A 17218-nucleotide genomic window follows, 5' to 3' on the forward strand; every position below is an offset into this window, starting at 1 on the left:
CTTCTTCTTCTTCTTCTTCTTCTTCTTCTTCTTCTTCTTCTTCTTCTCCTCATACTTCTCCTCTGCTTCCTCCTCCTCTTCCTCCTCCTCTTCTTTTTCTTCTTCTTCATCTTCTTGTTCTTCTTGTTCTTGTTTTTGTTGTTGTTATTCTTCTTGTTGTTGTTGTCATTGTTGTTGTTCTTCATCTTCTTGTCCTTTTTCTTCTTGATCTTCTTGTTCTTCTTCTTGTTCTTGTTCTTCTTCTTTGTCTTCTTCTTCTTCCTCTTCTTCTTCTCCTTCTCCTTCTTCTTCTCTCCGACTCCTCCTTCTCCTCCTCCTCCCCCTCCTCCTCATTCTCCTTTTTCACCTTCTTTAAGATTTATTTATTCATTTTATGTATATGAGTGCACTATTGCCCTACTCAGGCAAACCAGAAGAAGGCATCAGATCCCATTACAGATGGTTGTAAGCCACCATGTGGTTGCTGGGAATTGAATGCAGGACCTATGGAAGAACTGTCAGTGTTCTTAACCTCTGAGCCCATGGTTGAACAGAGGATCTCTACCCAAGTTTGAATCTGGACTTCTGATTGCTAGGAGTGGCCTCTGGTTACACAGGAGGTCTCTTCCTGAGAAGTGGTTGAGACACAGTAATGATGGTTGTTTAGGTATTAGTGATAAGTTGGATGGGACTTAAAGAATGAGAGGGATCCATTGGTAGGCAGTCTACTTGGAGTTACTATGACTTGTATGGCTTCTGGTCAAGCTGGGTGTCTAAATGACTTGGTGGAAGGGACATGGCAATGAGAAGTCGATGGAGACCTGGGGATAGGGTGGGTAGGCACCCAGAATATGGGGAATATTTCCTAGTGGCTAGACTACCTAGGCTTCTGAGGGCCAGTGTGATCTGTGGTCAAAAAGGGACCATCTGTCTGATTTGGAGGCTGGACCACAGTGATGAGGTGGGGACGAGACTTGTAGGTGGGATGGTTGGTGAGAGGGTGGGTGTGGTCAGTAGGCAGGCACCCTACTTGGAGTTCTTGTGGCTGACGTATTTTTGGTCATGGAGGGGCAGAAATCTAAATTTTTGACTACTGAAAAATGTTCTCTATACTTATAAGATGAACCACCCAAAGCATTATCTTCTTATACAGTAATAGTTGCTGTAGATGAATCTCACTTCTGCCTACAATAATGATAACAGTCTAATAGGAATGAACTAAATAGACTTCTCCAACTGTATCCATAATTTCCTTAATGTCTTGTATTCATCAAAATCTCAACTACTTTTATCTCTGTTTTTCTCTCTTGGGTCTTTCTAAAACAAGACTGTACACTGACCTTCAAATGTATTTTTCTACTATTGTACTTAGCTATTAAAATTCAAACTTCATTCTTCTTACCACTTAAAAGTTTATCATCATGAACTGTCATCTGAGTGAGGTAACCCAGACACAAAAGGACTCATATGGTATATACTCACTAATAAGTGGTTGAGGGATGGAGCCACCCACCTATCTCAAAGTTTTTTTTCCCCAGAAATGTTTCTGCCCAAAGGAAGAACAGGGACAAATAATGGAACAGAGACTGAAGGAAGAGCCAACTAGGGAATGGCCCCACCTGAGGATACATCATGTCTGCAGACGCCAAACCCAACACTGTTGCCATGGTCAAGAGGCACTTGTGGACATAAACCAAGTGTGAAAGTTCCTTGGGAAATCCACCCAGCAACTGACCAATGCAGAGGCAGATGCTTGGAGCCAACCAGCAGGCTGGACTCAGGAAACTTGGTGGGGGAGCTGGCAGAAGGTCTGGAAGACAAGAGGGGTATTGCAACCCCATCATCCAGTTCTCCCAGAGACTAGACCACCAAACAATGAGTGTACCAAAAGGGATCTTTGGCTCCAGATACATATGTAGCAAAGGATGGACTTGCCATACAGCAACAAGAGGGGACACCCTTGGTTTGGGGAAGGTTTGTTGCCCTAGAGTAGGGAGATGCTGGAATGGTGGGGCGGGAGAGTATGTGTGGGTGAGGAAGCATTCTCATACAGGTAAAGGGTAGGGGGAGGGCAGATGTAGGATGGAGGTGTGATGGAGGGGTAAACAGAAAGTGGGATATCATGGGATAGGGGTTGGTAGAGGGGGGTAACTGGGAAGTGGGATATCATTTGAGATGTAAACAAATGGAATGATTAATAAAAATTTCAAAACAAAAAAGTCTTCCATCATTTTAGCCACTATGTTAAGAATTTCCTTACTGAAGAAGATTTTGTCAATAAATGAGTATTTAATTTTATGAAATATGTTTTTCTTTACTTGAGTTTAATATTTTGCTTGAATTATTAAACATCAACGGTAAAAGTTCTCTGCAAAATGCAGATGTTTAATCAAATTCTGTAGTGTTCAGACTAGACTGAATATAACGATACATGTTGGATAATACATGTATAATATATGTTCTATTGCATAAGCAACTATGTACAAAGAATATCAGAGGACATGTCAACAGCTCCATTCTTAACAAAAATGTGTGTTCTCTACTTCCTCCTCTTCTTGTTCTTCTCATTCTTATTCCTGTTGTTGTCCTTGTTTTCCTACTCCACCACCACCTTCTCCTCCTTCTCTTCTTTGTTTCATAGTAGATTGCATTTAAGAATTGGTTCAGTTTTGGCATATAACACTATTGATTATTCCCATGAAAGTAAGATATTCTATAAGTTCATTGAGGTCATATTTTATGAAACTACAGATTATATGGTTAACATGGAGTACAGAAGAAATACAAAAAATCTGCTTCTGTAGTATCTGCTTAATTTGTACTACATAAGAATACACTGTTATTTTTCCCTGTTTATTGAATTCTGGTTTTGTTTTCTTTTTTTCATTTTTTTCCCAAAATCTAGAGTTGTGTGCTTTTGTTGTTTGTTTGTTCTCTTTTTGATTTTTAAAAATGTAGTGGCTATTATAGGAATTTACTGTTATACAACTTTTTAGTCTGCTTCAAAATGTTGTTGTGCTACATTTTCATTTTGATTTACTTGGAGTCATTTAATATTTTTCTTCATTGATCTATTTATCATTCAGTATTCTCTTGTCTAGTATTACTGAGTTCATGTAATTTCTAGAGATTGTATTGCCATTAGTTTGAGGGTTGATTACACTGCGATCAGATAGAATAGACATAGTTATTTTGATTATTTGAGATTTATTTTGTGTCCTAATTTGTTCTATTTTATTGAAACTTACATAGGCTCTTGTCTAGAATTTTTACTCTTTGATTTGATATTTGGGAAGAATATTCAATAAATATGTTTGTTCCATTTGATGTATAATATAATTTAATTCTGATATTTTCTGGACCAATGACCTATTAGTGTAAGTAAAGCTTTAAAGTAACTACTCTTACTGAGCTTGGGTTAATCTGTGTCTTAAAGTTCAATATTTTCTTTTCATTAAAATAGGTACTCCAGGGTTTTGTTTATACATATTTAGGGTTGTAGAATTTTCCTGATTAATTGTTTTCTTGATTAGGATGAACTAGTCTATGTTTAATCTTCTGATTGATTAATTTTGGTTTTACACCTGTTTTGTCAGATATTAAGATATTGATGTTTGCTTGTTTCCAGGTATTAATTTCTTGAGATCAATTTTCAGTCTTTTCACTGTAAGCTGGTGCCATTCTTTTAAGCTATTTTGTAAAAGAAATAAAAATATGGGGTTTGGATTATTTTGACCTACTGTAATTGCTATTATTATTATTTATTATTTTTAACTAACCACGTATTTTGATTTGAGAATTCATCTCACAAATACTTAAAGTTTTTTGTGTAAGTGGTGTATTGTTTCCAGTTGCTTTGTTGCTGTTTTTTATCCATTTGTGTTTAAGTTTCTAAAGGATTATAGAAATTAATAGTTATATTCAGTATTGTTTTTCTGAGCTTGTTGGCTATGTTTTTCCTCCTTTGAAGTCCTCTTTCTGGTATCTTCTGTAGGACTAATCCAGAGGACATAGAATATTTTATTTTAGATTGTTTACATTTATTTATTCTTCAACTATTGCAGATAGTTTTAATAGGTAACATGATCTTTCTTAGTCTATGTAGTCTTTTCAAACTCAGAATACATTGCTCTAAGATCTTATGTCTTCTAAACTTTCCCTGAGAAATTAGTTTTTCTGTTGGATTGTCAAAAACATATATATATATATATATATATATATATACATATGTATATATATATAAATATGCATATATATGTATGTGTATATGCATATATATGTATGTGTGTGTGTGTGTGTGTGTGTGTGTGTGTGTGTGCATATGTCTATATATTCACTTTTCATCTCAAACTTTCAATATACAGTTGTGGGGTGTTGGGCTGTGAGAGGTAGCTGGGTACCTGGTCTGGTTGAGCACAGGCTTTGAACCCTGAAGACCCTCAGGGACGGTTGGAGATCGGCCTTGCTCCTGGGCCCCTGGCTCCTTTCACATAGCTACAGCCCCTCCCACAAAGAGGTTTGTGACCATAGGTCACGTAGCACAGGTAGAGGGCATGACTACAGGCCACAGAGCCTCAAGACAGATCTCTATGCTAATGAGATACCTAAAGGCCAGAGGGCATAGCCCATTAAGCATTCCTTCCCAGACCCTCTTCCTTGCAAAAGGTATTTCATCTTAGGCCCACCCTAAGAATACAGGGTATAACTTCATCCATTTTCTGCCATGGCAATAAATATATTAAGACTATCTCTCTTCTTTGGGGCCCTCTGTGGGGAACTGTGGAGAAAGAAGGTCTTCAACTAAAGAGCCACCTTCTAAGCTCCCACCGATGACCTCTCTATGTTCCAGCCTTGGAGGCCACCAACTCAAGCCAGCCAAGGCCAAGTGAAGGAAGTCAGAGAGACCAATAGTCTCATCTCTGCAGCCAGAGCTTCTCCCCCTCCCCACTTCGGCCATGGGTAGATTCAGCTGGTACGACCCAACTCAGCCCTGCTGAGAGTCCAAGGGCCTGATACCAGTTGTTTCCCTGCCACCTCCTGGCCCAGGAACCCCCAACTCAAGAGCTATAGCCACCACAGGACCCCAGACTGTGTTCCCTCCACCCCAATGGAGTTCCATGGCTTCTCACAGCCCACCATCTGCCCAGCACTGCATGGAGTGAAAACATTCAACTTCCCTCCCATGCCTCTGCCTCTCTGAGCTGCAGCCCAAACCCTTGGGGACTGCAGATGTGGGACCCACAATTCAGCCCAACAGGACCCATACCCATGAGCACGGTTGCAGCCCAATCAATCTTGGTTCTGTTTATCTAGTATTTCAAATATGCCTTGAGGAATATAGTTTCTGGTACTATTTGGTATTTTATGTGCTTCTTGAACCTGTATAGATGCAAGATTTAAAATATTTTTATTATAATGTAGATCTCATATTAATGAAAGAGTAATAACAAATCCCAAAAGGAATTAAACTAAGACTAATTAACTCAAAAGACAAGCAAGACTGACCAACCCATTGCCAGAATAACCAAAATAATTAGAGAAGAGTCTCAAGTTAATAAAAATAAAAGGCATAGGTGTGTATAGAAAACATCAAATAAACTTATAATACTATAAGACAATATTTTAAAACCTATTATTAATCAGTTAAAATTAACATAATTGCAAATATTTCTAGACACATCTGAACTATGAAATTTTAACACAAAACTGATCAACAACTGAAACAAAACACAATATTGAAAGAAATTGAAACAGTAACAAGATGAGAAATGTCCACTGTCCCCACTCCTTTTCAAAATCATCTTTGAAGCATGATCCTGGCATGAGAATTGGTATGCAAATCAATGAAATAGGACAGAAGATAAACATCTAGTTAGATACACATAACTTCAGCCACCTGACAATTGACAAGGATGGCAAAAATATGTACTAGAAAAAAAAGAATCTTCAACAAAGGTAGATATATGACTGCATTAACTGAATATTTATATGTAGAAGGATTAAGTTATAACTGTACTTATATCTTGCATAAAAGCTCTCTATAAGTGGATCAAGGATATCATTGTAAAATCTAAACCGTTGAAACTTCTAGAATAGAAAGGCAGTAACAAACAAGATACAGGTGCATCAAATGACTTTATAAATAGAATGAGAATTAAGTGTAACACTTAACAAATGGGACATAATAAAGCTGAATGATTTTGTAGGCACATAAACAATCAAAGGAAAAAGCCCATGGATTGGAAAAGAATAATTTTCACACTAGTTAAAGAATTACTATCCATAATATATAAAATACTCATAAAGAACCAATAAAAATTATACCAGTCCAAAAAATGGGCTATGAATATGAACAGAGAATTCTCAAAAGAAGAAACAAAAATTTCCAATAAATATTTCAAAACATTCCATGTCATAAGAAATCATGTCATTGTAAATTAAATCTGCTATCTTAACTCAGTCAGTATGGATTATATAAGGAAGATGACTGAGGAAGAATGCTGATGAGGTTGCAGATAATCAAAGGATTGCAAACTGATAAAATCATTTTGAAAATCAGTACAGATACTCTACCAAATGACTCAACTATTGAATATCCTTAAATTTACAAAATGCCTTGGTAATTCCTATCAAGATACTTGGTTAGTTATATTTATTCATATAAGCAATGGATGAATGTGTAACAAGGATGGGACACCTATAAACAATCGCCTTTCTTTCAATGAAAAAGAAAAACAAGGGCTGGAGAGATGGCTTAGCGGTTAAGAGCACTAACTGCTCTTCCAGAGGTCCTGAGTTCAATTCCCAGCAACCACATGATGGCTCACAACCATCTGTAATGAGATCTGATGCCCTCTTCTGGTGTGTCTGAAGACAGCAGCTACAGTGTATTCATATACATAAAATAAATAAATAAATCTAAAAAAAAAGAAAAAGAAAAAGAAAACCATAAAACATGCAGGCAAATTGAAGGAACTGGAAAATATTTTATGGAGTAAGGCAACCTAGACTTAGACTAATGCTGCATGTTATCTCTTCTTTGGAGTTCTGAGCTATGAATATTTAGATATGAGAATTTAACCTGTATTACTAGCAGAAACAAGGAATTAAGGACTATCAAATGAAAACCTGAAGATGTCTTCTGAGCCCACAGACGTTAACCAGTATTTCATAGCTATGACTTTGTCAATATTGGGATTTTAAAATTTACGTTTTGTACATATTTTACTGGATTATATAAAACTATTTTAATAGAAGTAAATAAATGTACTTTAGATACAGTCAGTCCCATAATACAATAAGGTTTCTCTCCCTTCCTGTTATATTAGCTCACTTTGATTCATTAGAGATCTTAAATTTCTTATCACATAATCTATATACAGGATTTTAAGTATTTTTGTTAAACTTTAGGTCCCTAAGTGAGAGCAAACATAGTATTTGCTTTATTGGGCTAGTTTTAATAAACTAATATGATTGTTTTCAACTGCATCAATTTCCCTACAAATATATATGTTCTTCTTTGTTTATAGTTTTAGAAAAATCTCCTGAGTATATGTGCAAAAGTATTTTTATATTAATTAACGTGGTATGAACCTCTGTACGTATTCAAGAAATGTAGAAAATAGTGATTAGCCAGCAATAAATTATTGAAATCATAAATCAGTGAGGTTGAAATTTTTATAGCTTCTAATTCTGTACCTAATTTTCTAAAAGACAAAAAATGAAAATCCAGAAGAAAGGGCTAGAAACATTAAGAATCTCATTATATTTTATTATATACCATGTGCTTTCACCTAATAAAGGAGGAGAGGGAAATAATAATACTAAATAATGTGAATATGAGAAGAAATTGAGGACAGTCCAAAGAGTCTTGGTCTATACAAGGTAAAGAACATGTGGTATATGTCAAAGATGGTGCAAAGAAGATAAGCAATCAGATGATTATTTTTGAAGAAAATTTTAAAGAAATCAAGAAGCATTTATTAATTGTGTTCTGAGAGATACTAAGCTTTTATAAAATTTGAAATACTTAGGAATGGTGCATATCAATCATAATCATATTGGCTTTCAGTACTCTCCAAATTGTCTGATCAGTAATGTCTGTCTTTTATTAATTATCACAAATATTCCAACTTTTATAGTCTCAGCAGGAAGATTCCTAAAAACACCAATTCTTGTTTCCTACAAATTGACAAGTAATAAGATGTCCTAAGTATTAAATTAGTTACAAGATGTATTGGTTGCATGTATAACTTCTACTACTTGTGAAGTATTTGGCTGAAACATGTTGATGGTATATATTTGTGTTATATAAAATCCATAATAGAAATTTTGACCAATTCCCTATTGAGAATTTTAGATTTCAGAGAGCCACTTTTTATTTTTAAATGAGACAACACCAAATTCAAAGGATAAAACTGTAAAGGATGCTACATGATATTTCAGAAGCACATCACATGGAGGAAGTATCAGCAGTTTTCTATTTTTAACATGTAGCACTTCAGGACGTTGAGATAAATATCAACCTTCTTAAAGTCATTGTCTAGGCAACTGATCATGCCATAAAAAGAACGAATGCGAGCATCTTCATTGTCGGATTGCAAGAGTGGCAGTCTGGACCAGGCAGGGTAGTTCTTTTCTTCATCTCCATTCTGAAGCTGGTCATCAAAAATATATTCAACTATCAATTACTTTATAATATCTTGGTGCCTATTCCTTCTAAGTGCTAAATGAATATGTAAGAAGTTAGAATTGTCAAAATTAGCTAGAATCAGTGATGCTGGTGAGGGTAGCTAAAAGAGAAAGATTTGTTGCTTGTGCTTTTTGTCTGATCAACTACATTCTTACAGAAGTTGATAAATGGACAATCAGTAGCTTATTTAATTTTAAAAATAGATTTGTGAAAAGGACAATGAAGGGATAGGTGTTCATTATATTATGACAGGATTCTCCCTTTGTCCTCAAAAGTTCATGGCTTGCTTTTTTTTTTTTTAAATAGGTCCTGGCATTGAAATATTGTCCATTTTTCTTTTTATTGAAAACAGATTTTTTTCCTCACATACCTTATTTTTGGTCAAATCAGTTCTTCATATAATGTGAATATTCTTAATCTGAGATGCAGTGATTTTTATACTTGATGTTTTAAGATGCAAATAGTCATGGGATGATGGTGCTGATAATACCTGCTCAGGTACTTAGGTGTGTGTCTTGGTGTCTGTTTTTTTGGGCCAGGAAAAGTACTGTCCAACTTAAAATGAGGAACACTTATTTTTTTCCGGAGAGCCTTATGATGTAAGGTTCTGAATAAAACTCTTCTCAGACAGTTGGAATTGCCAGCATCCAATTAGTAGTATGGCTTTTAGCTATTTGGATGCCAAAGATTTTTTGTTTGTTTGTTTCTGTTTTTGTTGTTTATTTTGTTTGTTTGTTTGTTTGTATGGTTTTTTCTTTAAATGAACTGATTCAAAACTCTATTCTTGCTCTGCTCACCTCTCTTATAAGAAGATTAGTGTATAGACATATATGGGACTACTCACCATGCTGCTGATGAGGGAATTAATCCCCTTCTGGAGTGCTTGAATCCTTAGCTTTATGTCTTTGGCTTTGGAGATGATAGTATTAGGGACATTTTTCATGGTAGATATTTCATTCACTAGATCATCGAGAGGGCTTTCCCAGGCTTCCAAAAACATGTGCCCTGATTTCAGTAGAGCTTCATACTAAGAAACCAGATTTGAATAGAATAGAATTAGATAATACAGTTTTCTTCGAAAGACTGAAATAAACTTCCCCTTTCCTATTCAAATATGTATTTACAATCTTTTGTTGTTGTATAAGTTCAACTGTAGAAGTATAAAATATAGTCATTGCATTGTGAAGTAGAATTCTAGAATGAATTAAATTCAGAAAAATTCAATAGAGTGCTTTATGAAGTTTCTAGAGAAGTGATGACTCTCATGAAGTATAATCTTGATTTTTATCACTTTCCTTCATTATTTCATTATGCTTTGAATAATAACTAAAATGAAACAAATTGTTTTGCCATTAAGCAGAACATGGAGACACATTCTAATTGCACAAATGTATAAGGATGTATGGTAATTTTAATCAACATAATATTATGATGGTTTATATACGAATTCATAAGTGTGAGATGACAAAAATAGTAATTAGCACAGCCATAATACATAGACTTAAAATCACACAGCAGGATGGTTACACATTACTGAATATCATACAGTATATGTTGTATTCTTTTATTTAGTTGACTCTTATTCATGGCACAGATGAGGACAGTTAAGAATCAGTATTTATGGTCAGAAACAGAAAGAAAACCATATATTTAATACTTAAAAGTCAAGGAGAGATAGTGAACTAACTGATTGCTAATACAACCAGTTTTCTCAACACAGGGTCCATTGCTAACATATGGTAAATACAACTACATTGTCTAAGCCTGCATCAGTATATTTTTAGCCTTGCATTTCAATGGGAGTTTAAAAGTCCCCTACAGAATAGTATGAACCATAGAATTGGTGAGTAGTGGAAAAGGGTTCTCTCACTGTGGACAATGTATAGATACATGAAAATGTTACTTGACACATTTCACTTACAAATCATCAACTGTGCATTATAGCTTACCTTTTATTATATATTTTGTCTCTATTTTCCCATATAAATGATTATCATGCCTATACAATACCTTTAATAACTTACAATATGGAAAAACCAGTGAATGGTTTCAACGTTTTGCTAGTAATTACATTGTGCACAAACTTACATGTGTGTGCTTAGCTTGTTCCTTGTTTTCTGGATTAGGGAGGGAAGAAGTGTGGCATCTCATGAGGCTTTTGTCTTTGAGCCCAGGCACATCAGCATAATGGTTTTCCTGAAATTGATGAAATATTCAGTTGAGAGGAGAAGTTGTGAAAGGGTTAATTGAACAGAAAGTAATTAATTTAAAGTGAGTACTAAAAACTGAAACTAATATATTACATAAATGACCCTGAAAATTATTTTAATTAAAATTCAATTACATATTTTCTTCTTCCTTTTCTTCTCTTCAATCCCTCCCACATTCTCTCCTATCATCAAACTTCTCCTATCATTCCACTCTTACTCTGTCTTATTTCTTGGCATCTTTTTAAGATTTTTTTTCCTAGCTAGGGTTTCTCTATGTATCCTCAACTGTCTATAAAGAGCTCTGTACACCAAGCTGGCCTAAAACTCAGAGATCTGCCTGCCTCTGTCTCCCAAGTGCTGGGATAAAAGGTGTGTGCCAACACTACCTGATCTCTTGGCATCTTTTTATTGGATTATTATTGTTTTACACACACACACACACACACACACACACACACACACACACCATACACAAGAGGGTGCACCTACACCAATGCCTGTTGAGTCTGTTTAACATTTGTGTATATATTATTTCAAGGATGACCATTTAGTATTGTATAGCCAATTAAGCTGTTCATTCCTGGGGAAGACTTTTAGCAACATTTTAACCTTTATCTGTAGTATCAGTTTATATCCACCTAAATTTCAAATTTCCCAGTCTCCTTTTTACTACTTGCAGTCTTTCTAGATGTTGTGATTTGTCAAGCAGATGCTAAAATCTGCAATTCTTTTAATCACCAATTCTTTAGGTGACATTTCTAACAAATGCCACACTGTACAACATTTCTTTCCACCTACACAAGAATTCCTTACTTAAGTCATTAGGAATGCAGAATACTATTGTGTTGGTTATGACTAAATAAGTCTTAAACCATGCACAGATTGTACTAGAGAACATAAGCCATGAGCGAACTAAAATGGAAACATATTTAGCATTTGAATATTAATCACCATTTAATTATTTGTTGTATGTACTCCTATATCTTTATTGTTTATGGTATCTATTATTGAAAACTAGTATTTAAAACATTATTTAATACTATCATTAATGGATTATTTGATAGTTTAAAAGATTTTGGGGATGGTCTTGATGATGATTCCCACTGGGAAATTTAAATGATAGAAACAATAACATGTAAAATGAATGCTAGGAAGAATAGGCTTTTCAAACATTGAGCCTACTTCTCACATCCCATCTACGTTCAAAAGTTATATATTGTGACTTCATTGACTGGAGTAGAATTTCTAACATACAGCCTTCAAAGTGCTTCCATTATGAAGACCTAACCAATTTCCTAGCATATACCAGAACTTGTTATTATTAAAACAAATATCTTAGAATTCATTATAAATAGTTCATAACATTTGGAAATCTGAAAAACAATTATAAATATTCTTGCTCTTCCTTTCCCCAGTGTCTTTAACTCTACTTAATTTTTGCTAGTCACTGGAATGGATTCTCTTTTATTACAAGTTTGCAGTATGCAGTGGAAGGGAACAGACAAGAATGGTAGAATAAAGTTAAAGAGGAAGGGAAGAAAGGAAAGAAAGGGAATATTAAAATGATAGCTAAAACTAGGAGCTATTTGAGAGGTAGTATGGCAATCTATACAGTATAAGCTTCCTAAAACATATACATATATGAAGGCAATATAATGCAATTGCCAACTAATTGAGGAGGCTGAGCCCCATTTGACTTCCTCTTGTCACCAAATGAAGCTTTCTATATGAGTACTGGGTTGTATCTAAATTATTAGCCAAAGGAGTTAGAAACCATGACACAACCCAAGATGTACTATTGCCAAGAGTATAGTTTGTTCTCCACATACTAAAGCCAAGGCCCCATTGCTAAAGATAACATCTACACAACTCATTGAACGTGAAAAAGTTGAGTTGGTGGCTCCATAGAGCCTTCATTCTTGTGTGTTAGCATCTTTGTCACAGGAAGGTAGTCTGCATACTATCAAAAAAGAAACATAGACACCAACTCAGCTACAATTCCTTTGATATAAAATGGTGTCCTACCTGTAAGACATGCTAGGAAAGCAATGATATAAAGGTTGTGGAATTAAATAATCAATACCTGACTAAGGAAAACTCCAGAAAATATTGAACCCATACCTAACACTGCTTAGGTGACCAAAACCCTGAGACTTGATAGCTCTGATACCTAGGTAAAATCAAATGTCATTCTTCTAGAAACAAAAACAAACTAGCAAAACCAAAGAAAGCTATAAAATAAAATGATAGCTACTGCCATTATTCTATACTCATAGATCAGTGCCTTGCTCAGCTATCACCAGAGGAGCTTCCTCCTGCAGAAGAACAAAGATAGACACACACAGACAGACAGAATGCAGAGAGTGAGAGACCTTGAAACACATATCTCTAAATGGGATTTCTCCACCAACTCCCTGTATTTAGAAGTCATGTAATCCTGAAGAAGAAGTGATAGAAAGAATATAAGAGCTAAAGGGGAAGGAAGACACCAAGAAAACAAGGCCCTCTAACTCCACATCATTTATACCCCTATGAACTCACAGAAACTGAGGCAGCATGCACAGGGCAGAGATGGTTCTGCACCAGGTCCTTTCTACCTCTTGTTTCTTTTTTTTTTAATTGGATTTTGGAGACTATGAACAAGTTGAACTGTTTCTTGTGTCCTCTCTTGAGCTCTTTTCTATTTCTTTGTTTTGGACAATTCTGATGTATTCATTTTTGTTTTTACCTTATTTTGTTTTATTATTATCATTTTGAAGCCTGTTTTTTTAATGAGAGGCACAAAAGGAGTAGATTCCCCCCAAAAGAGTAGGGGAGACATGGAAAGGATCTATCTATCTATCTATCTATCTATCTATCTATCTATCTATCTATCTTGTGAGAAAAAGTATTTTCATTAAAATGTAAAGTAGATGATAGACAGATTGATTGATTGATAAAAGCTAAAAGTAGCCCATTAGATAAAGGGAAAGTGAATCAACATTTCCTTTGTTAAATCTTGCATGCCTTTATGTTATAAAAGTAAATTAAAATAAATGGTAAACCATAGGTACATAATAAAATAATTGTGTTTCAGCTAATATTCTACATTTCATGCAAGTGTTGTTTTTCTAGCCATATAGTTCAGTAGCTGCTGAGTTCTCCTTGAGAAAGAATGCTTATTCGAAATTTAGATTATGGTGCTATCTGCTTTAGGCTATACAGTATATCAACCATTGTGGTGCAGACTTGATTTGATAAGAAGCCAGAAGTCAATGGGGTACTTACAAATTGAGTGAACAGTTCTGAAACTTCCATACTGATGTTATGAGACAAACTGCCGGCTAATTCAAATGTGTCTTCAAAGAACGTAAAGCAGCGAGCATTTCTCATTGCACACATGGGCACTGATGCCACATTCTTCCACAAGAACATGTTGGTCACCAGTAGTAGGAGCATTATCCCTGTTTAAAAAAAAAAGTAGAGAACCCACTCTGAGATACATTTTTGTGATGTTAAAAGCTATCTTGTCAATGGAAGTCTTCTTGTGGTCACAGTGGCCACCTATGAAGAAACTTGTTTTTGTGGTTTTGTTTGTTTGGTTTTTTGTTTTGTTTTTTATCACTGTGAGAGTAATGAATAACTTACAATGGAAAACCTATGTTAAGTAATTTTCTCATATTCTAAGTTTGAGTCATGAATGCTTTAAAATAACACCCAAGAGTACCCTGCGTTCTACAAACGCTTGTAGCTTAATTTGAGTGAAGGCAAGGTGCTGAAGTCCTTCTGTTCAGACCATTTAATGTCTTGTGACTTGCTGCTGATTTTCAGTAGTAACAGGTAAGTCATGAGTTTGAAGAATATTTTTTAGAAACATTTATTTAATCTTATGTATACCAGCATTTTACCTACACTTGCATAGGTTTGCCATATCTACATCTATTGTCCATACAATCTAGATGAATGCATCAGATCTCTTAGAATTATAGTTACATATATTTGTGAGCAGCCACAGGGTGCCAAGAAGTGAACACAAGTTTTGTTCAATGGCAGCAATGGTTACCACTGATCCAGGCCCTTAATTTCCCCTAATATTAGATGGGGCACCAATGTGATAAGGACAGCTCTGTACATTAGTTTTATCTTCAAACTACATGGGAATAAACACACAACTATTTACTAATTCTGACAATGTAGGGAATTGTGTCAATAAATTATGCCATAGTCTAAAATAGATATTTCAGCACCATCATGTCACAATTTCTCCTTTGCCAATAGCTGCCTACTTTGTATAATACAGTTTTAACATTTTCATAATGACCAAGATTAGTGTCATCATCATTTTACTTTTGAATAACTGATGCATCAATATTTAGCAGTCTGAGTATGATGAATCAATGTTTATTACAAAGAAAATTCTATTTAGTTAGTGACATTAATCAGAAAAAAATTTTCTGATGAACATAATCATTGATAAATAGAATTGAAAATGTGCAACTGAAAAGTAGGAAATTGGTAGATTTTACTCACAGGAAAAATCTGAACACACACACACACACATAGAGAGAGAGAGAGAAAGAGAGAGGGGAGAGGGAGAGAGAACCTTCTGTTTTTTAGCTATAGTATTTTAGAAACTTAACCAGAGCTAATTATTTTGTTTTACCATTTAATAAAATCTAATTTATGCTTGTCAATTCATATTACTTGCAAATGAGAACAAATTTAAACAATGGTACTTGCCATTTTTCCTGTCATTTAAGATTTTATATTATGTTTTTATATTCACTCCACATTTCCCAACTCTTGCCAGCTCCACATCCCCTTCCTCAACCACACATATTTGTGTCATTAAGAAAAAAATTATGAACAATTTGTACCTTCAAGCATTCTTGGAGGTGTAGTCTTCTACTAGATCCTGATGAAGTTACCAGGAATTACACAGATAAACATATATCTTCCCCCTCCCAGCAACTTAGAATTGCCAATAGCTTCAGAGGTAGAAGATTGTATGTCTAATGCCCCCCTCTATTCTAATATTTGATCTTGTATCCACTTACACAGATTTTATGCATGCTAAAAGTATTTTCCTTGAATGAAAATTTTTAGGCTATATAAATCTGTATCTGTTTTCCTCATTGATTTATCCCTGGAATAATAGTGATTATATCATTCTAGTCAAGCAATTCATAGTAGAGAAAGAGGAATCAGAGTATGTTGCTTTTTTCCTTTTGCAGTTGTTATAAAATCTAACTTACAGTTTCATTACAGTTAAAAAACCTCAATATCTGCAGTTTCACCTTTGTAAAAGTGATCATTCCATATTCTGGAACATTCTTTGTCATTTAATGTTGTGTAGACATATAACTTTTTACCAATAAACATCAATAATATTCCTCTTTTCTAACTTAGTTCAATTAAGACAACAAAAAATTTCTCTAGACATTACTATGTAATCTCGGTAGAAGATTCCCCTTTGAGAACCACTGGTCTAAGAGTTTCTAGTTACTGTCTAGAGAGATGGTTTGAAAGTATTTCTCAACTTCATCTGCTTTACTTCTTTGGATCACGCATTAATGACTATCCATTCACTTCATTTACAGAGATAATAATGTCAAAAATTAAACTTTCCAATCCATCTTTTTACAAGTAATGAAATGATTAAGGTCAACCTGAGGAAGTTCAGAGAAGAGCAACTTACAGGAACTTGGTTGCGTCAAAGACAGCTGCATCTCCGCGAAGTCCCACTGCAGCTTGGCTGCTGATTCAGGAAAGCTGCTTAGCCAAAGTCCTGTCTCCAGTTAACTTTCCACCTCCTATATAGTGCAGCACATCATCCCCAAGGCCACACACTGCTAGGGGGCAGGAAGAAGCAATGTCTGGAATCCAAGTTGAGGATACCATTACTCTCACCCATCATTAGCTAATAGCCTCATTACAACAATGATTAACCTTGGTATATAGGCATTCTTTACTTCATTTTTATGCCATGACTATGGTCCAAGTTATGTTGTAAATCACCAGAACCATATATTATCCAAGAAGACTGATGCGAATTAACTATATCCAAGGTTTCTCTGATAGTTCTTCTGGTTCTTATAAGTAGCAACCATAGGCTCTGCCTATAGACCTTAGTCTAAATCAAATCCAAACATACTTCTTTCTCCCCACAATAGTCTTATCAGTGTAATGTGAATTTATATATCTGGCTTAGGTTGGTAATGATCTTCTTTAACTAAACTAGTCGGTTACTGATATTTCATAGTAGTGGCCATCATAGTACCACACGGTACTTTAAAACTCATCAATCTCTATGAGATCTTTTACTTCTGTCACAGATTTCCATGTTAAGCAATCAGAA

At 34.9% G+C, this 17218-nt stretch overlaps 1 protein-coding gene across 2 annotated transcripts; it reads right to left on the minus strand.

The window, feature by feature from the left end:
* Nucleotides 1-8338: 8338 nt before the first annotated feature.
* Nucleotides 8339-16644, minus strand: LOC114627791 (prolactin-2C5-like). 2 transcript variants are annotated; one of them, XM_028775704.1, is made up of 5 exons: nt 16559-16644; nt 14149-14324; nt 10760-10867; nt 9516-9698; nt 8339-8636 (listed from the first exon to the last, which is right to left on the minus strand). In XM_028775704.1, exons 1-5 carry the CDS (start codon nt 16587-16589, stop codon nt 8448-8450), a joined length of 687 nt encoding a protein of 228 aa, XP_028631537.1. In that variant the 5' UTR covers nt 16590-16644; the 3' UTR covers nt 8339-8447. The 2 variants fall into 2 exon arrangements, with proteins under 2 accessions (XP_028631537.1, XP_028631538.1); XM_028775705.1 differs by having other exon boundaries at nt 8340-8630; nt 16559-16643.
* Between the last annotated feature and the right edge of the window lie 574 nt (nt 16645-17218).

The sequence above is a fragment of the Grammomys surdaster genome, unplaced genomic scaffold (genome assembly GCF_004785775.1).
Source record: "Grammomys surdaster isolate TR1022 unplaced genomic scaffold, NIH_TR_1.0 258, whole genome shotgun sequence".
NCBI lineage: Eukaryota > Metazoa > Chordata > Mammalia > Rodentia > Muridae > Grammomys > Grammomys surdaster.

Coding starts and splice junctions, on each gene's coding strand:
- LOC114627791 (XM_028775704.1), bottom strand. CDS start 16,589: ATGCAGCTGTCTTTGACGCAACCAAGTTCCT. Junction 14,325..16,558: donor TTTGACGCAACCAAGTTCCT/GTAAGTTGCTCT, acceptor TTTTTTAAACAG/GGATAATGCTCCTACTACTG. Junction 10,868..14,148: donor CAGAACTGTTCACTCAATTT/GTAAGTACCCCA, acceptor CATCAATTTCAG/GAAAACCATTATGCTGATGT.